At 52.2% G+C, this 20,025-nt stretch overlaps 1 protein-coding gene across 2 annotated transcripts in view; it reads left to right on the top strand.

Annotated features, from left to right (window-relative positions):
* Nucleotides 1-20,025, top strand: part of syn1 (synapsin I) — a 67,947-nt gene that overhangs the window by 42,856 nt on the left and 5,066 nt on the right. For both annotated transcript variants that reach the window (XM_088908055.1, XM_088908047.1), the window contains exons 6-12: nt 9,472-9,534; nt 10,084-10,226; nt 14,894-14,968; nt 15,434-15,536; nt 15,850-16,002; nt 16,105-16,210; nt 17,615-18,311. In XM_088908055.1, coding sequence (XP_088764181.1) covers nt 9,472-9,534; nt 10,084-10,226; nt 14,894-14,968; nt 15,434-15,536; nt 15,850-16,002; nt 16,105-16,210; nt 17,615-18,311 — 1,340 coding nt within the window. The remainder of the gene's footprint in view (nt 1-9,471; nt 9,535-10,083; nt 10,227-14,893; nt 14,969-15,433; nt 15,537-15,849; nt 16,003-16,104; nt 16,211-17,614; nt 18,312-20,025) is intronic.

The raw sequence follows: 20,025 nt of genomic DNA, 5'->3' as shown, positions 1-20,025 counted from the left end.
GGTTCAAATTCTAGTTTTAGGAAGCCTAAGCTGCAGAAAATGAGATCATGCTTTTAGTTCTTAGTTATTGAAATTGTCTGCTCTAATTTGCAGGGTGTGTCTGTAGAACAGGTTCCGCACACTCTTTGCAACACAGAATTGCTCCTATATATATCTGCACCTGATCACATCTCTGTGTCTCCATCTACCTGTGTGTCTGTGTATATTGTGTGTGGGTACAGCAACGTGTGTTGTAAAGAGTAGCTGTGGCACAGAGGCAACATGTACTGCAGGTGACAGCAACCACAAGCACGAAACAGTTAGTGCCCACAAAGCTCTGTCTAGCACCTTGACCTCCTGCAAAAAGCAGGGTCTGATGCAGACGCTCCCGCCGAAGGCAGATATTTCAATCACAGGTGCTGAACTGCTGTGGGCCGAACTTGCATGTGCTCTGTGCGTGTGCGTGATTGCCACGTGCAGCTGTCATGGGGGAGTCTGCGTGGTGGGAGTCCCACAATGCCCTCTGATGAGGGTGGCCTGGCGGTGAGGTCAGGCTCAGGGCACGGCCCCGATGTCCACAGTGTGCCTGGGGGCTACAGCGGTGTGTCCCGAACTCACTTTGAGTGACGAAACAGGAACTGGCTCATTGACGTCGCTCAGATGGCGTTCAGGAAACGTGAACTTTGTTTGGTTTGCAACACGCAGCATTTTTCTTCAAGTGTCGTAACAACGAATGTTTCCTGCTGATATCTGAAACTACCGATCTTCAAGGTTTTTTGCTGATTTCTCGGAACGAAGGCGAAAGGAGAATCAAGGATCAGGGGCTTCCAGTCAAGTAGACAGTTAACACGGTGTTATGTGCAGTGGAGAGAGGAGAGTCTGGAATTTCCTTTTCCAACTCACGGAGAGTGTCGGAAATCACAGAGGCTGTTATGAAACCGCAGGAGTAATGAGGAAAAGAATAGAGCAAGGCAAAACAAACATCTGGTTCCTATTTAAAACACTCCACAGGTTAAAGTGTAGCTTCTGAGCATGAATTCACACCTTTCAGATACGGGAATAGGAGCTGACGGTGTTCCGGAAAGAGCTACGTCAGTGTAAATGAGTATTTGTAGACCCAGAGAGGACAGTAGATGTGGGTGACGTGTGTCCAGATCCAGATCGGAGCTCTGTTCCCAGCCTGGAGTCTGGGAATCTTGACAAGACATGAGCCATAAGCCAATTCCGGAAAACCTGGCTTCGTTTGATCCATTAATTAGGTTTATCAGTCTGTTTGCTCACAGAGACAGTATAATGTCCCAAATCCTAATCAAGCCCATTTAATTCATGGTTTTACATGAAGATTAGGGATTGAGTTTGCAGGATTTCCTTCACTGTATGTTTTTTTCTGATAAATTGCTATTTGCATTTTGCTCAGTAGCAGTGGTGTTGATTGTTTTAGTCCTCTGTTTGTATCCTATTCTTATTTTTTTTTTTTTAATTTGAGAAATTTAGATTCTACAAGTGCCTTGCACCCTTTGCTTGCTGGGATAGGCCTGCATTTTCAATAAAGCAGTTAGAAAATGTGTGGATTCAACGTGTGTTCTGAAGATCTTAGTTCAAATGGAAACTGAGGAGTAGTGTGTTGAAAAATGAGAACAGGGGCCACTTTTCTACACTGAGAGTTGTGGGAGTGTGGAATACGTTGCCCAGCCCTGCTGTTGACTTCTTTCAAGAAACAGCTGGGTCAGATTCTGGATCAACCAGTTACCGTCCAGACAGGCCGAATGGGCTCCTCTTGTTCGCAGGCTTTCTTATGTTGGTATGGTGTACCCGTCCTGGATGAGGGTCAGCGTGTTGACCTCTGTGCTCAGGTGGGCAGAATGAGGAGGCAGAGGCAGACTCCTCCAACCTGCCCAGCCATGAGCTGTTTCTCCTGACACGCTACACGCCACTGCCGCGCACAGAGGGTGCTGACCACAGGAGGCACCGACCACATGCCTGGAGGCTGAGGGGTCACTGGGACACTGCTGTGTCATGCTCGAACCTGCAGCCGAGCCAGTCAGGAGACATTCTTTCCACCAGTTAAAGTCCTTTCTTCTCAGCCTAGACTGTCTTGTCCAGGAGAGCTCAGAGGTCAGAGGGGTTTCCTGCTGCTGCAGCCTCTGTGAGCACAAGCGACCGGTCAGTGCAGCCTCCAGTGACCGCTGGTGACCCCGATGTTCCTGGGGTTCCCTCGCAGGGAGCTCCAGAGTGCAGAGTCACAGCCGGCCTTGGCGTAAGCCTCCAGCTGTTTCTTCTAAGGCCGGAAATCTGCACCACAAGAGGAGTTGCTGGGTTTGGACTGGGGTTGGCATGCGTCCTGGCTCTCGGTCCAACCCTGAGTGACCTCTGCAGCACCGCGGCCGTGTCTGGAGAGCAGCGCGGGAGGGGCACGGGCAGACGGGCCTGGTGTGTGGAAATGGGCTTGCGTGCCCGCCTGTGCCCGCCTGTGTCATGCTGCGTCAGTGTTCCTGCCATCTCAGTCTGAAACCGCCTGTTTCATGGGGCGACCGCACCTTAATTAGACTGTAATAGCCTATAAAAGTCTCCCACGCTGCCTTGTGAAAGCTGTGGCCACGGTGCCGTCTGGCGAGGGGCCTGGGGGAGGCTGTGGGCCGCAGCGTGAAATTGTTCTTTCTGGTGGCTGTGAGAAAGCAGGAGGCCCGTGGCTGATTCATGGGGGATGTGGGAATGTCCAGAGACCCAGAATACCTCGTGCTATTCCTAGCAATGAACAGAAAGGCTTTGGAATGGGACGAGGGTGTCTAGAGCCGGGCTTCCGATGCTCCTGGGCATCCTGGCTGGGACAGGCTGAATCAAGCAGTCGTGCGAGACTCGATCCTGGGTTGCTGTGCTGCTGTCCTGCCCTGAAGACGCAGGAACACCTGGGGTCCAGCGGGGGGCTCAGGGGGGCAGAGGGAGAGTGAGTCTGTTCCTCAGGGCTGGACGGGACCAGGCCGAGAATTTCAACCACACAGTTGTGAAGTTCAGTCCCACGACACTGTCCTCACTGGTGAAGATGAACCAGGGTTTCAGTTTCAACACCAGCGAAAACTGGCATCGGTTTAGCAGTATGAGCAGAATCCCCCCAGGATGAGGAAAGTACTTTTCATGAACCTCACAGACTTTGTAGAAGTCTTTGCTGTTGGTGCAGAATGAGACCTGTGTGTCTCCCAGGAGGGGCTGTTGGTGCAGAATGAGACCTGTGTGTCTCCCAGGAGGGGCTGTTGGTGCAGAATGAGACCTGTGTGTCTCCCAGGAGGGGCTGTTGGTGCAGAATGAGACCTGTGTGTCTCCCAGGAGGGGCTGCTAGTGCAGAATGAGACCTGTGTGTCTCCCAGGAGGGGCTGCTAGTGCAGAATGATCACTGTGTCTCCCAGGAGGAGCTGCTGGTGCAGAACGAGACCTATGTGTCTCCCAGGCTGCAGTTGTGGAGTGAGGGAGGAAGTGGGTCCTCTCTTATTATATTCCTCGGGACCGTTGATGGGGTTGTGGACAGGATGTGTAGTTTTGAAACCTTGATCTGAGCGCAAGTGAGTGAGGTTTGAGGTTTGGGTTGTCCCTTCTCTCTTGATAAAAACTCTTTTTTTAAATGACAGTTTTTTTGCCTTTGGAAACACACATCCCTCTGTCTCCTCCGCTGTCAGTGTTCACTGCAGTCATGCAGCTACCCATGGCTGGCAAGGAGCTTTCCGAAAGCGGATGATGTCATCAAAAGGAGATGGTTTTCGCTGACGAAGGACTACCCTATCCAGCTTTGACCAGCTTGGATTCTGAGCATGTCAAAGCTGGTTTGTTGCTGTTCCAGTTGGATATAGAGATGGTCAAGCTGGTCATTGTATTTGTTAACTTTTATTTCTGCTCAATAGTAGTCTCAAAAAATGATTATATATGAAATAAGAGTTTACAAAGACATTTAAAGACTATTTATTCATGTTTACATGAATAGCATATGCAATAGCATAATCATTTAAATCAGTCATAGTGGCAGTTCCACTAACATCACAGCAAAATGAGTCCATCGTCTGCAGCTGATGCAAGATAGGCCACCATGGTCGACACCAGCTCCAGCTGGTTTCAGATAGTCTGGAACATACCTCAAGCTGGTCAGCGGCAGCACCAGCTCACCAGCTAGAGCCGGATGTTCCTCTAGGGATATAGCCATTCCGGTATTGCTCAGCAGCACACGAAGGCAGCAAGATTCATTTTATGAATTGTATAAATTGTGGATGGCTTTCCTTAGTTCTCAGTGAAGCATGATGACCTAGTATAGCCTGTAAGTTTTATGGAACATGTCCATGTGAGGAACATGACAAAATACCAAGCACAGGAAAGCACAATGTTGACACTTTTTATAAGAGTTTTATTCAGAGCATTTGAACCTTTTGTGTTCAGAACTGGGGAGGTGCCTTGTCCTTGCAGAAAAAAACAAGCTGAACAAGCTGAAGTGATCAGGACTGGTGGCAAGATTACTGGCACATTCCTGGACTCATTCCATTTCTAACGAAGTGACATGTTATTAATCTTACACATCCAATCTTAGATGACCTCTCTAACACACTCTTTTTAGAATAGGTGGGTAGCTGCGTCAGCATGCGTAGGCTGCAAAGGAACAAGTAATAGGTTTATTCCATGCTGAAAAAAAGAAGAAAGAGAACACAACGTTTCGGCCGTGGAGCCTTCTTCAGGCACACCTGAAGAAGGCTCCACGGCCGAAACGTTGTGTTCTCTTTCTTCTTTTTTTCAGCATGGAATAAACCTATTACTTGTTCTTTTTAGAATATACTCTCCTACCCTTTGGGAGGAGGTACCAGATCCTTGTGTAAAAACTAAGAGAGCATTTACTTCTTTTATACCTAAAAGCATTCCCATGTTAAATCATGAAAAAAATGTTTGCAGGTAGGATTCTTGTTGTTGTTGTTGTTGTTTTTAAACTCTGTACAAAGATGTAGTTCAGGTGGGGAGCTGCGTCAGCATGCATAGTCTGCAAAGGAACGAGTAATACGTAGGATTATTCCCTGCTGAAAAGAGAGAAAACACAACGTTTCAGCTGTGAAGCTTTCTTCAGGTGTGAGCTTTACAAAGAATACTGGAAGAGTTCTGATTGAGCGATGTTGTTGAATATTGTTTTGTAAGTGCACGTTAATATCTTTATGAGCTCTTGATGTGCAAAACAAGTTCCCCTGGGGGCTGTAAAGGTCAATATGATTGGATTCAGCATAAACAATGCAGCTCTTGTACTCTGTGAGTGCAAACACTGTTGCAATAGTATGAGACTGTTATCCTCTCTAAGAACTTTGCTTCCTCTCCCGAATTTCATCAGCATCTCAATGACATGCTGGGCACACAAGAAAAGCAAAGAAGCTCACGAATGCGCTGTGCAAATTGTTTGACCAAGGTCAAAGGTCAACCCACCCCTCCTGAGAGAGCCAGAGTGGGCTCCTGTGCAGCTGTGACCTTTCTGGGCTTTTTCCTGCAAGTGACCTACGACCCTGCAGGCTGTTGGGATGCCTGGGAAGTTGAGCTTTGAAGGGCTTTCAGAGAAGTGATGTCAATGGGAACCAGCAGCCATGTGGACAGCCATGAACGCCAAGCAAGGTGGGCGGATGGCCCAGCAGGCAGAGACGTCACAGAGGCAGCAGGCACTCTCTCAAGCCCCGATTCGTGCTGCTGGTTGGCTGACCCTCGGCGCCGTGATGAGATCTTTGGTTTCCATCCAGAGCTGATCGGCACACTGACGCAGATTGTCTTCAGCCCGTCCCAGCCTGCAGCTCTCAGCTCCTGGGTAACATTTCAAATGACAAATTTCCCTTCCAGAGACTCTGGCCATCTGGCTGATTAGTCTTCGCTCCGTCTCTGGAAGTTCAGATTTGTATCAATAATACAGATAGCATGTGTCAGATTGTTGGAATTCAGAAAATCCTTCTATTAAACATTATGCATTATACATTATATATAGAAATAATTCTGGGAAAATTGTAATGATTGTAATTCAGAAGACTTTCATGATGGGTCATTGCTGTAGAAGTGATGGAAGCTCCTAATTTCTGCCTGTGTTACGATCGTGTAATAGAGACAGGGGGGAATACTGGAGCCTGTGCAGAGACATAAGAAGAGGGCGAAACAGTAAGGCCAGCAGCGTCATCCAGAGGTCGTAGTCGAGTAGAGAGCCAAATTCCTATAAGCCAGGTATCCGATGAAAGAGCCAAGTGTATAAGCCACAGACAATATCCACAAACCATAGTCAAAAAAACAGACAAAGTTCAAAAAGCCAGGTATCAGAAATCCAAAAGGCCAAGAGCAAGAAATCCAAAATGAAATCCGTAAGCCGAGGTCAAAGGGAAGTAAGTCTAAAAAGCCAGAAAGAGTCAATCGAGACGAAAACGTAGAGAGTAAGCAGCTCAACAAGTATCGATTTAAACATTGTGTGAGTTAGAAAAATGCAGTCGCTATTCTATCACACTTATCGTGATTACAGTCCAATTCAGGGTTGTGGGGGAGCTGGAGCCTATCCCACCAAGCAACACATGCAAGGCAGGGTACACCCTGGACAGGACACCAGTCCATCACAGGGCACACACACACACCTGGGCCGATTTTCCCAAAGGTCAGTTAGTCTACCAGCCTGTCTTTAGAATGCAGGAGGAAACCCACCAGAGGAGAACATACAGACTCCACACAGACAGCACCCCAGGTCTAGCATCGAACCCAGGAGCTCCAGCACTGCGAGCCCAGCCAAGCTGCCCGCTGCGCCACCGTGCTGCCCAGGGGGAGCAACCCCATCCGGAAACTGGACATCAAAGGAATTTTAAACCATTTACCATTTCCAGAGCTCAAGACTCGGAGGAGGAATTTCAAGGGAGTGAGCTGGCCTGTTTCTTTGACGCTGGTGCTGCGGCAGAGTGTGTTGATGGGGGAGGGGACTTTGACACTGTTTGCACTGGAGCTCCTGACGTCACGTTCCGCCAGATTAATACCGGTTGAGAGGCCCCTGTCTACAGGAGAGCCGGCTCTGGGCTGCCGGAGTGCGTGTCTGGCTGGGCGCCCCTGGACTCCTGCGCTTTCTCCACTCTGCAGACAGCAGTGGGCGGGACCACACACAGGGAAAGTGGCTTTCTCATCGGCTCAGCCCCGTCAGCCTGGTTAGCTGGTGTGAGCGGGGTCTCAGGGCGCCCCTCGCTTGTTTTGAAACACGGCTGGTAACGTTTTCCTCATCCAGCACGTAGAAGGAGCCGCTCGGGCTGAGTAACAGTTTAAATAAAATCGAGCTAGAAAATCTCAACAGGGATCAAATGTAGTTTCAGGGATGAATATAGTGAATTTATGGATGAATATAGAGATCCCCTCTTCTGACTCACATGCTGTTCATATTCTGATGCACAGCCCCCCTTTTCCACACAGATAGCACCCCAGGATCTGAACCCAGGTCCTCTGTGCTGTGAGGCAGCAATGCTAAACTCTGCACAACCACACTGCCCTTAATTACTCATTGTTTCAATCATACATTGTTCTGTTCCAAGAGAAATAGGTTACTATAAGCCCTGGCAGATATTTACATAAAGTCAATCAATCAATCAAGGTTTATTGATCAGTGCACGAACAGTACAGCAGACAGCGGTGTTGTCGGCAGTGAAATGCTTTATCCGCGAGCTGGTTAAGAGGGATAGAAGAGTAGAAGGACAGGAGTTTATAGGGATTAGATTAACATTAGGATACAATAAATTACACAATGGAAATTTATAATACAAGTCTGGCTTTGATCCAAGAAGGCTCTCATGGCAAAACTACGGAATTTCCATCATCTCTGGGGCTCACACACTGTGTCTCGGCGCTGTATGTGGTCGGAGAAATGTGCCTGAGTGTTTACAGTCCCCGCTGGGAAGTCCAGCCTGCGGTGGGCTGGTCTTTACCCAGGGGGAAGTAAGGGCCTGACCTGGCTGTGGAGAAGCGGATTCTCTTTGATCTCTTTGCTAAACCAGCTCACGGCGACCACGCCAGTCTCCGTGTCTGCTCAGACCTCAGGAGCCTGCGCCCCGCAGACAGGAGCCCAGGCTTTCCTCGCCCTGTCCCCCGGGCTCCTCGGAGTGTCAGGACTCCCGAGGCGAAGCGCTCGGGACACGAGAGTCAGGACCCCAGAGCAGAGGGAAAGACATGCATATACGACAGACCCCAAACAAGAGGACCAAGCTTGCCAGCCATGTTGTTGAAGCCGATACCCCGACAGAAGAAACAGAGACCCTTGGATCAGTGAGCTGCTGTCACACAGCCTGATGGGCCAAACGCCTCCTCTTGTTCGTGCCAAGCGATGATGTCACACATTTCTACAGCGGGGATGGGTCAGGAACACTTGTCTTTATTAGCAGAGAAGAAAAGCAATCTCTCCGGAGGTCTTCAAAGTCATGGAAGTTATGGTAGTTAATGGTGGCCATCTTGATTTATTTAAACCAGGTCAATTTGTTTTTCATTTATCATCTTTATCTGCAACTGTCTGACTTTCACAAATCATGAAGCATCCCGCAAATTCTGCTGTCACAGAAGTTACCGCTTTTATGAACAATACAAAGTAAAGAAGTGTGGAGTGCAGAGGTCATGATCTCGGAGCTGTGTCTAGATGGACCGGCGCTGTGACGCAGAGTGTGGTCCTGCCGGTGCAGATAGCCCTGACCTCACTGTGGTTGTGGTTACAGGCTGGCCAGAGGGTGAAGGGTGAAAAGGTCGGAGGTGTGTGGCAGGCCGTGAGGGGGCTTGGAGTGTGCCACAGCAGACGCACTCGACTGATTCTCCTGTTTCCTGTCAGTAAGATCTGTTTAGCCATGGGGAAGTTGTGCAATTTCCACACAAGCCACTGACTCAATGCCTGAGTTTTATTGCAGGGCATGAGCGAGCACAGCGAGTAATGTTTCAGTAAGGGGCTTGGATGCCCATGTGATGTGTTTTAGTCTATTCTCTTTCTGAAAACCAGCAGTCTGAAGGTGGGTAGTACAGGACACACAACGAAAGTGTCTCAGAAAAAGCACAGACCTGAGCCTACAGCCCAGTCCAGTCTCAGCCTCTCCACTTTCTTTATTATCAGTTCACTAGAGACCCCAGGGCCCTGACTGTAATAGCAGGGGTGTCCTGGCTCAGCTGCTGAGTGTTGCTCAGGTAGGGGCTGCACTTCAATGATGGGTGAAGTGAGTCCTCTCCTGTCTGAATGACACTGAGATATTCTGGGACGAACAGCACTCTATAAATGCAAAGTTTTGTAAACTATCCGTATTTCTGACTTCACCACTGAAGCCTATGTGGTGATTGAGGTGATTGAACTTTACAGAGGGAAGTCGCAAAACTGCAGCTGCAGTGTACAAGAACGACCAAGAAGAACCATTAAATAGGAGAAAAATATGCCTGCTTGTGGCACTGTGCAGAATTTGACCTCTGTACTGGTGGGTGTCCCTAGTTCATGGCTTCGTTCTGTTTTCTGTGCTGCAGATCACCACGCCCAGGTTCCCAGTGGTGGTGAAGATGGGACACGCGCATTCTGGGATGGGAAAGGTAAGATCACGGCTTTCTCCTCCATCTCCACCCCTTCTGCAAGTGTTCCAGCTCGCTGGGTCTCCCTCAGACAGACTCCTGAGGGGTTCCAGCGCCCCTGTGACACCCGTGAGAGACTGACAGCAGAAATCGCCAGGGAGCTTACCCATCGCACCGTGCAGCACACTGAGAGCTCGCACCCGATGCACAGCAGGCCCCTGTAGCCCCCTGGGAGCACGATGTGGCGGAGGGGACAGCAGGCCGGGCCTGGCGCTGTCCGGTCAGGCACTTGTTTCTCCAGGGAGCGAAACAAGTAGTTAGAAATGGACAGCACACTCTGGACACAGCCCTGCGTTTACAGGGATCTGAGCACTTTGAGTCAGTATAACACTGCACTGAGTTTAAGGCTACCTCTTTCTGAGTTATCTTGGAATAGAGAAGAGCTCAGATTAATGGCAGCTGGTCATGGTGTGAGTCCCTCGCGAGAACGTCAAGGTGCAGCATCTGTTTCCCGAAGGGCGGAAGGGAACTGAGCCGGTGCTCTTACTGACCGAGCCCCCTCTGTTCCAGGTGAAAGTGGACAATCATTACGACTTCCAGGACATCGCCAGCGTGGTGGCACTCACCAAGACCTACGCCACCTCCGAGCCTTTCATCGACGCCAAGTACGACGTGCGCATCCAGAAGATCGGCAATAACTACAAGGCCTACATGTGAGTGTCAGGGTCAGGGGTCATGCCTCAGGCCCTGGGCGACAACCCGCAGACCCCGGGGAACCCCCTTCAGTGTCAACGGTCAGAGGTCAACTGCAGAACTGGGGGAATCCCCTTCAGTGTCAGAGGTCAGAGGTCTTCCCTCAGCTCATGGGGAATCCCCTTCAGGGTCAGGGGTCAGAGGTCAACCTAAACCCTCAGAATCATAATGGGTGTGAAGGCTCATCCCTCAGGGATGGTTTTCATTCCAGCCTGAGTTCTTAAGGACTTAATTCACTGATGGCTGCAACTCCATCAGCGCTGGACACTGGGCTCCACTGAAGTTCAGCTCAGAGTGTCATTAGACCGTTTCTTACAGGGACAGCTGTTTCCCTCCAGTTCCCCTTCTGTAATTTTAGTCTCCTTTGAAATTTTTCTTACTTCTCTCTCTTGGCCTTTTAATATGCGTTCATCCTGTGCTTGCAATTCACTATATTGCATTTCTCCAGCTCGAACCTGATCTCTGTCCTGTCCCAGCCTACTGCTCTTCAGCTCATCGCCAATCCTGCATCGTCCCATTTCCTGAAATAGAGCCCAGTTAGGGACAGATACGTCTGATAACTACAAGCTGCTATAAGGTATAGGAATTACTTCTTTAAAAATGTTGTACTCATTAGAATGCAAAAGCTGTGTTCCTAAAAGCAAATGCAAAACTAAAAAAAAAAATCGGAGGAAAATCTAGAAAGTGGTTTCATTAGAGCTGTACAGTAATCCGTATAAAACTGGGAGACTAGGAAAGGATTGGAAATAACAATGAGCACATTGCACATTTGTCTAAATGAAATACAGCGTAGGCCAGCTTTTAAACAAATGAAACAGAACCATAAACAACAAGAATGGACTGAAGGTTTCAGACACAGTGCTGAGTTCCTGACAAAAGAACAGAGATATTTACAGGAACAGAGCACATTCAGCCCCCGGACTAGAGACTAGAGATCTAGAAGGAGTCCGAGGTTATTCAAACACTTGTAATTTCTGTGGAACTGGGTGGTGCTTGCAGCAGGGAGAGGATATACAGGGTTCAGGGCCTGTGGGTGTGCTGAGCAGTGAGATTCCACCCGCAGCAGTATGGCCCCATCGCCTGCAGGGTTCGACTGCCTAGTCCAGAGTTTGGACTGATCGCTGGACCTCCCCGTCCTCACAGTTTCCTTCCCTAAATTGTTTGGGGGACAAGATTGCCTCTGATTAAATAGAGATGTTTTCCCAATGGGGAGTTGGGGAGTAGAGAAAACTCCAAATGTACTTACGTTTTGGAAGAACTAAAGGTGAGCCAGATTCACCACCTGCCACGAGAGGTCAATTAATCTTATTCTGCATTAGGAAACAGTGGGGAGTGTGTTTATCTTGAACATGGAGAGGATCCTATAACAAGCAGAAGTGACGTTGGCCAGCTGTGGCTTGTGAACATGGATTCACAGAGAGGGCAGAAGCCTCGGGAGCAGCCAACTGGCCAGATGTTCTCAGCTGGCAGGATAGCCACTTCTGCATGGATGGCCACATCTGGATGGCTGATCACACCTGGCTGGTTGGCCACAGCTGGCTAAATGACCACATCAGGGTGGCTGATCACACCTGGCTGGTTGGCCACAGCTGGCTAGATCACCACAGCTGGCCGGATGGCCACAGCAGAGTTAGCAGGAAATCTCATGGCTGAGAGCATTGAATCAGGATTCAGGATCTGAAGTCTGAAAATGGGGGCTGTGAATTTGTCCAACAGTTTTCACCCGACTTTGGGTTTTTGGTTCTTGTCCCAACAGTGTGATGAACCTCTACTGAAGGAGAAGCTGTAGTGGTGTAGTAGTAGAATAGTAGCAGTCTGTGACTTGAAAGATGAGTCCTAGAGCCGGATGGGGTGAGTTAGTGAGCAGCAGGCGAGCGTCACAAACAGGCAGAGCAGAGTCCAGAACCGCAGTCAGGAAACGAGCACAGTTCAGAGCCGAGTCAAGGCAGTGTCTCAAAGCCCAGGTCCAGGGAAGCAGTCCAGGAGCACGAGGATGATCAGAGTTGAGAGTCCAAAGAGAAACCCAGACTAAACGGGAATGAAGCTGTGGCTGAGAGCTGAGCTCTGTGACGGAGGAAGAGGGGGCTGAAGTGATCACTCACAGGCGAAACGAGCTTCCCGTCCGCGCCAGCCAGCCCGACTGACCGGAGGAAGAGGTGTGACCGGCTCCTACAGTACAACTCGGCACTCCGCAGGTCGCGCGAGGACAGGCGGGACTGACCGGTGGCCACTTCACCTGGCCACACATCACCAGGGCAGAGCTGGGCTGCCTTTCCACAGCGGGCTGAGCGCCCTGCGCGTCTCTGGGCCCCGGGGTCAGGGTTCCTGAGCGAAAGGAGCTTGTGATTTCACTCTCAGTTCTGAGGAAGTGCCTGGTGTGTACATGAAAGGAATTTCACTTTCAACTGCTGTGATTCTATCTTTTTGGAATGTCTGTTGGTGAAACAGTTTCCAGTAAAAATGGGTGGGTCGGAGGAATTACTGTGGAAATGAGATCTCCATTTGAAAGAGCTTTGATTGAGTGCAGATGTTCTTTCATTGAATTGAGCTCCTAAGCCGGCCTGCCAGTGAACCAGGCTCAGGACACCCTCTGATGTCAGGAGAGGTTCATGACTTCTGCAGTTCCTGTTTCATAGTTAATGGCTTTGAGGTTTTGTACGCTGGAATATTTTAAGTGACAATGTCTGGAAAAGTCAATATCCAGAATTTTAGCGAATTATAGTCTTCCCACACTGAACTATGACAGTGTTGTGAGACAGTAAATGTTTAAAGGCCAGTAAGGACATTTCAAAACTGCATTCAGTTTCATATCCTGATAACTGTGGGAGTGCCAGAATAGAAGCGTCTTCCCTGAACTGCTGTAGGTCTGCTTCCACATGATTCTTCACTGATTTCGGCAAAGGAGACGTGGCAGAGCCGGGAGGGCAGGGGTCTCTGAGCGTGACAGTTTTCCCCACGTATTTCTGGGAAACAGGCAGAATCCAGCCTCCCCACGGAACACACTAATGTGACGGTTCCAGACTTGTGTCCATTCCTCTCTTCTCTGGAGAATCTCATCCCGTATCCCTTATCTCTTGACATGTCCGATATCTCCCAGCTAAGGCAGGGTGGGCTGTGGGCGCGTCACGTTACCAGGCGAAATCATCTGATCTTTGACAAAAATCTGTAGGCAGTGATGAGAGGCCTAGAGAGGTGTGGCTCTGAAAACTTGCCTGACTTCTGTTTTTCTGTGCTCAAAAGCAATAGCACAGTAGCTAAACAACATACTCTTGTTAATTAAATGTATTTGGAAAGTGTGAGTGTCTGATTCAATTATCATCCTTTTGCAGCAATAGAGCTGCGTAGCTCAATGCCCGACTGGCTGTAGAAGTGGCTTGAAGCAGCTGTAGGTGGAGGATAGCAAACTGGAAGATTGAGGAGCTGAATATCACTTTAAGAGTAAAAATTAGTAAATGTTTTGATGTGACTTATGAAATAGCTGGTCAGATTGCGCCAACAAGCAGTTTGTGTGCATTAAGGAATTTTGACGTTTTATTGTTTTGGAATTGTGTTGCTTATGCAATAATTTCAACAACTGTAGCACACAAGGTGGTTGAAACAGGCTGACGAAACCAGTTCCCTCTAACTCGCCTGGAAGCAGTCTGAGGAAGCCCGGGTGCTTTTCTGTGCAATGAGAGCCCCTTCACACAGTACTGTACAGCCCCTCATCCCTCAAACGGCCCCTGCCTTCTCTCTGCTCCATAGCTCCTGTCATAGGCAGCCCAGGAGCTCACTGTTTTCCAGGCCTGAGTTCGTCTGTGTGCAGTGGGCAGGCTGCCAGAACTGCGCTGACACTTCTAGTCATCGTGGGATCGCGGGGGTCCGGGGTAGATCCCCTGGTGGAGGGGTTTTGCCACCAGCAACCAGGAACCCTTGAATCCAGTGGGCTCATCCTGCCCTGCTCTGTTCCAGATCCTACTCTAGTCCCCACACAGGTGTGGAAAGAACGGAATTACTTCAGACACAGCGTGACGCCAGCAGACCGCGTCGCTATCGGCGTGCAAGTTTAATTCCTGCGCCTCGCAACAAGCAGCGTAACGAGGTGACCTCCAGCCTGACTCTGGGGGTACTTCTGTCAGCCTGACACTGGGGGTACTTCTGTCTTCCTGACTCTGGGGGTACTTCTGTCTGCCTGACTCTGGGGGTAATTCTGTCAGCCTCAGTCTGGGGGTGCTTCTGTCAGCCTGACTCTGGGGGTAATTCTGTCAGCCTCAGTCTGGGGGTGCTTCCTCCAGTACTTCCTGCCGGCTTCCCCTGACCAGCAGGTGTAGAGTCTCTCTTCCTCCTTCCTCGTATTACTGCGTTTTCCAAGTACTTTGGCTCAGTCGCTGTGAAAATGCCATGAAGTGTGATTCAGAGCTGTCCAGAGAGAATCCGGGAGACACTCAAGCAGAGCGGATTTCACATTTCACCCCAAAATTCTGGAGAACCTGTGACTGGGTCCACATGGTTCTGTTCCAGGTGACCTGTCAGTGGCTCTGTCCATAGTCCCCTCAGTGCAGTCCCGGCCGCAGGGCAGGGGCGTGCCGGTGTTCAGGGCGGGGCTGTCCAGCAGACTGCTGAGACTAACACGGCTCTCGTTTGACAGGAGGACCTCCATTTCGGGGAACTGGAAAACCAACACGGGCTCCGCCATGCTGGAACAGGTGGCCATGTCGGACAGGTGAGGCTGCTTCCTGCTTCCTGCTTCCTGCTGCTCCGCCGCGATCGCGAGAGGCTGCACACGCCCCCGTGAGAGGAGGCGGAGCTGACCGACTGTCCGCACGCTTTAGTAGGAGCCCCCAGATCTGACACCTGTGGGGGCTTTGAGCAGGGAGGTGAGTCAGGGCTGCAGCTGCTAGCCCAGGAACAGAGCAGTGGGGCGCCCCGACCAGCCGTGAGGCATGAACAGGGGCGCCCAGCTTTCCTCCGGGAACCCCTGAAACAGCTGCCCGTCCTGGCCTGTGAGCCTGCGTTGTGGGGGTTCAGCCACAGTTTGTGGGTTTGCAGACTGCTTAATACTGCACTCTGGACTCCTGCACACGTGGCAGGCAGAGAATAAATGGGCAGCCTGACAGGTGAAGAGTGGGGTTTCCCCGGTGAGCCCGCGCACGGCGGGCGGTGTTCTCACCTGGCCTCGCTGTTGCAGGTACCGGCTGTGGGTGGACTCCTGCTCGGAGATCTTCGGGGGGCTGGACATATGCGCGGTGGAAGCCCTTCATGGCAAAGACGGCAAGGATTACATCATCGAGGTGAGAGGCTCATCTTCACAGCGCGCTACGCTGATCCTTCTCCTGTCTCACACCTGCTTCATCTCTTGTTGGTCTCACACTTGCCTTTTTTGACTGAAGGTCTAAAATCTTGGTCCTGAAAAGACAAAGCCCTGCAGGGGGGCTTTAAACAGGCAGTAAGCAGAGACCTGCAGAGCTGAGTTTGGGTCAGACACTGGCGGTGTGCAGCAGGTGCAGCCTGAAATGGCTCTGACTGCCGTGCAGCCGGAGTCGGACTGTCTGCCCTGCGGGCCGGCTGTCAGGTTGTGACCGGGCGCCCTGCCCCTCTCTCCAGGTGGTGGGCTGCTCCATGCCCCTGATCGGAGAGCACCAGGACGAAGACCGCGCCCTCATCGCTGACCTCGTCCTCAACAAGATGAACCAGACCGTGTCCAGGACCCCCATCCCCTCGCCCCTGCGCCCCACGGCTGCCACTCAGCCTGCTCAGGTACCGCGCCCTCGCCAGGCCCCGTGCCACCCGCTCTCTGGAGAAAGCTCTGCGCTCACTCGGCTCTTAATCCCCGGCTCTCCCTGTGCTGTACCTCCACAGCCCCCCGTGCCGCAGGCGGTCTCCCCCCAGCCCGCGCAGGCACAGCCGCGGCCTGCCCCGGGACCCCAGACAGGACCCCCAGCTCAGCAACGCCCAGCGCCCCAAGGTGAGCAGTGACACTGACTCGCACCCGTGTGCAGGAAGATAGGGGCCGCAGGGCAGGAGCCAGCACCTCGCAGCTGGCGGCTGGGATATAAGGCTCAGGAGGGCAGAGCAGGGGAAGAGTGTCCAAACCAGGAGGGATCTGGCCGGGAGGTGTGCGCAGCTCAGGGGACTGAAAGAGTGTCGATTGTGAACCAGACTTCTCTGGCCAGACCCCCAAGAGGATGAGTGTAGTGATGCATATAGTGCCTTTCCAGAGAGATTTGCACAGTGGGGTTAGAGTACAGCACATTACATGATCAGTGCAAGAGGTAGTCACGTTTCACAGTAAAAGCTGAAATCACTAAGGTCAGCCACCCAAAATCAAGTAGGCAGCTGCTTCAGCAAGCGCAGGCTGCAAAGGAGCAAGTAAAGGTTTATTTCATGCTTAAAAGAGAAGAAAAGAAACAGAATGTTTTGGCTGTGGAGCTGAAACGCTGTGTTTCTTTTCTTCTGTTTTCAGCATGGAATACACCTTTACTTGTTCCTTTGCAGCCAAAATCAATGAGAGTCAAAATGAGAGTTATTGCTTAAACAGGTAGAGCCGATGTACAAAACAGAACAGTATTCACAGCATTAATACTCCATATGTCACAGTACAATGTAAGATGTACAATACTGCACCAGATAATACAGCACACCACAGGACAGTCCCACTGTCCTACACCTGGACGCTAGTTCCCTCCCTCCTCTCTGAACATCTCCCTTCCCTCTGGACAGTCAGCTGTGCTCCTCACAGGGACAGGGGCGGGGGGGTGATTTCGGGGATGCAGATCGTTCTTATCTTTGTGGATTTGGGGTAGGGGAGCAGAAAGGGGGTCTCTGTGTCCGCTGCCCGTGAGTCTCCCTGAGGACTGGACGGCTCTCGCCGGGCTGTACAGCGCCATCTTGTGTTGCTGGGGGTAATGACCGTGAAAGAGGCAGCAACACTGCCGCTGACTCTGAAGATGGGGATCACCGGCAACTTATCAATCAGTTCAGCGGTTCATCTGTTCGATTGGTCCCCCAGTGCTGTACGGTACTCAGACTTCTGGCCCAGATCATCTCTCATTCACTCAACTTGACAAATCACCTGCTTTAATTGATCACAGCGAAACTGTCCCAGGTCTTTAGACGCTGGTGACACCGGGGGGGACGGGGGCCCCTTGCTGTCCCCCAGACCCTGGGGACCGAGCTCCAGCTCCAGGCCTTGAGCCGTGTGGAGGGGCGAGAGGCCTGGGGAGCTGTGGGGCCTGAAGGAGCGGACTGGGCTGGGAGTCTGGGAAGGCAGCTGAATGTTCCCTCAGTAATGATGAGACAGCGATTCCTCCACCAGCTGCGTAATTACAGACCGGCTCACGCTCTCCTCCCTCTCCCCGCTGTCCCGCAGGCGGCCCCCCGCAGCCTCCCCCGGGAGCCCAGGCCGCCCGCCAGGGGCCCCCCTCCCAGCAGCGCCCCCCACCGCAGGGCCAGCCCCTGCAGGGCCTCAACCAGCCGGCCGCTCCGCCACACCGCGCGCCCAGCCCCAGCTCGCAGCAGCCTCCACGGCAGGCCAGCCCGGGGGGCCCGGGGGGGCCGGGGGGGCCGGCAGGGGCACAGCAGCGCCAGCCCGGCCAGGGGGCCCAGCAGCCCCCCCCACAGCAGCGCCCCCCCTCGGGCCAGGGCTCGCCCCAGAGGAGCCAGGGGGGGTCGCCCCAGACGCAGCGCCAGCAGCCCCCCCCACAGCAGCAGCAGCAGCAGCAGAGACCTGCGGGGGCACCAGGGCCGAAACCAGGGGGCGGGCAGCCCCAGCAGAGACCCCCGCAGCAGCGCCAGCAGGGCCAGTCCCCCCGGCAGCCTGGCCAGGGGGGTCCCCAGCCCCCCCAGCAGCAGCAGAGGCCTCCCCCCCAGCAGGGGCCCCCTCCCCAGCAGGGCCGGCCCGTGGCCCCCACCACCCAGCAGCCCCGGGCCTCCGCCCAGGGACAGGGGGGCCCACTGGGGCTGGCCGGGCCCGGAGGGCGACCTCCCATGCAGCAGAAGCCACAGCCCCCCCAGAAGCCCAGCCAGGACCACCCCAGCATGGGCATGGGCGGAACCCCGCAGCTGAAGTAAGACTCCTTTTGCTCGCCTCCTCTCCGTCTCTGTCTCCGTCTTCTCTCCATGTCCCTGGGCCTGGACGCACAATCCTCTTCCCTGCGATTCCCGTGCGGCTCCCTCCCGGAGAACAGCTGGAGCCGTGCCGGCTGTAACAGTGCCAGACCGGGGCACGCCACACAGCACTTCCTCAAGGGGGCGCTCAGCCGGTCCTGCACAGCTGACCAGCAGGTCACAGGCAGGCCGGAGTGAGGTCAGCAGCCCCTTACAGGAGACCGTGTAGGGGCAGGTAGTGACCAGTAGTCTGGTCCTCACGCGTCTCCCTCGAGAGTTAAACACCTACAGGGCAATCGACCTCTCGATTCTTTCATATTTGATTTAGCATAGTACATAGCAATATGTAGCATAGTGCTGCAGTCCTAACAGGAAATATGCGGATCTGACGCTGTACTAAAGTTGTGCCTCCAGGCCCATGAGTCTCGTCTCTATTGTGGTTAAATTATCCTTGGCAGTATACTAAAATTACTGTACTGAGACCAAGGCAAGGGTTTCTTAAGACACAGAAAAGAATTACGTAAAGGCACAGATTCAATGCCAAGTCATGTGGGGTCTTTTCTTTTTAAGAATGTGGAAAAATAAAAATGAAATGAATGGGTGGATTGCGATCAAGGTAAGGCTCTTTTGCTTGTGATACCGGGGCTCACTGCCATGCGAGTCAGACCGACAGCACACTCCACCAGAACGGGTTTTGACTCCTCGCACTGACATGCTCGTGTAGCATCACTTTGGGCTCCAATCGTGCAGAAGTTTAAGCTCTGGGCCTCTCTCGGCGAGCGTCACTGTGGAGCTCTTTAGACAGGGCACGGAGTCCTGCAGAGGACAGCAGGGGGACCACACGATGACAGGACACATTCTGACCGGCAGTGTGGGGGAGTGGAGCTCTAATATGGGTTTGACACTGGTTTTCTCTTCAACATTTACGATAAAAATCTGTTTATGAACACAGGGTGGAGAGGGTACAAAGTATAGGTACAGGGTATATGTCACACAGAGCTGTTTCCTGGGTTAAACATTTAATTTTCTAGTGATTTCAAATTCTTGACAGAACATTTGCATTTTCTGCTCGCGAATATCAGAATGTGTTTTGCAGAACAGAAGTCACAGTTGGTTTCAAGACTTCTTTAACATCACCAATATGAGAGTCTAAGCTTTTATGTGCCATTAATGTGCCACATCGCGAATCGCCCAAAGCAAAGGAGAACCCTGAAAGCAGGAAGTGGAAAGCCTGGCTGTTATGTGCTGATGAAGCCCTGTTGTGGTGGTCCTGCCAAAACGGAGGAGCAGGAGCACCTCTGTGCTGACCTTTCCTGGAGTCCAGGAGGTCACAGCCGGCCCCGTGACCCTCAGCTACATCTCTGCTGTGGCAGGCCCGTCACGTGCAGTGGTCTTGCCCAACGCGGCTCTGCGGACCAGGGCGGCCAGCTGGCGAGGGTGTTGCCCAACCGGGCGTGAGCAGGAAACCCCGGGCGGGGCACAGACGCAGGGTGTTGCATCAGGGGTGTGTGGGCAGCACGGTGACGTCCTGTTCCTTTTCACCTCCTTCGAGTGAAGAGCCGGCCAGGCTGGGACAGCTGTGCATGAGTGCGACTTGCCTTGCGCACAGTGGTGCAGTCATGCGCATGTAGCCTCTCCTCCCACCCTTCTGTCTGTCTCCATCTCTCCCACATA

The sequence above is a fragment of the Atractosteus spatula genome, chromosome 2 (genome assembly GCF_055471065.1).
Source record: "Atractosteus spatula isolate fAtrSpa1 chromosome 2, fAtrSpa1.hap1, whole genome shotgun sequence".
NCBI lineage: Eukaryota > Metazoa > Chordata > Actinopteri > Semionotiformes > Lepisosteidae > Atractosteus > Atractosteus spatula.
The sequence above is the reverse complement of the archived record's forward strand: the minus strand, read 5'-3'. Positions and strand labels throughout refer to the sequence as shown.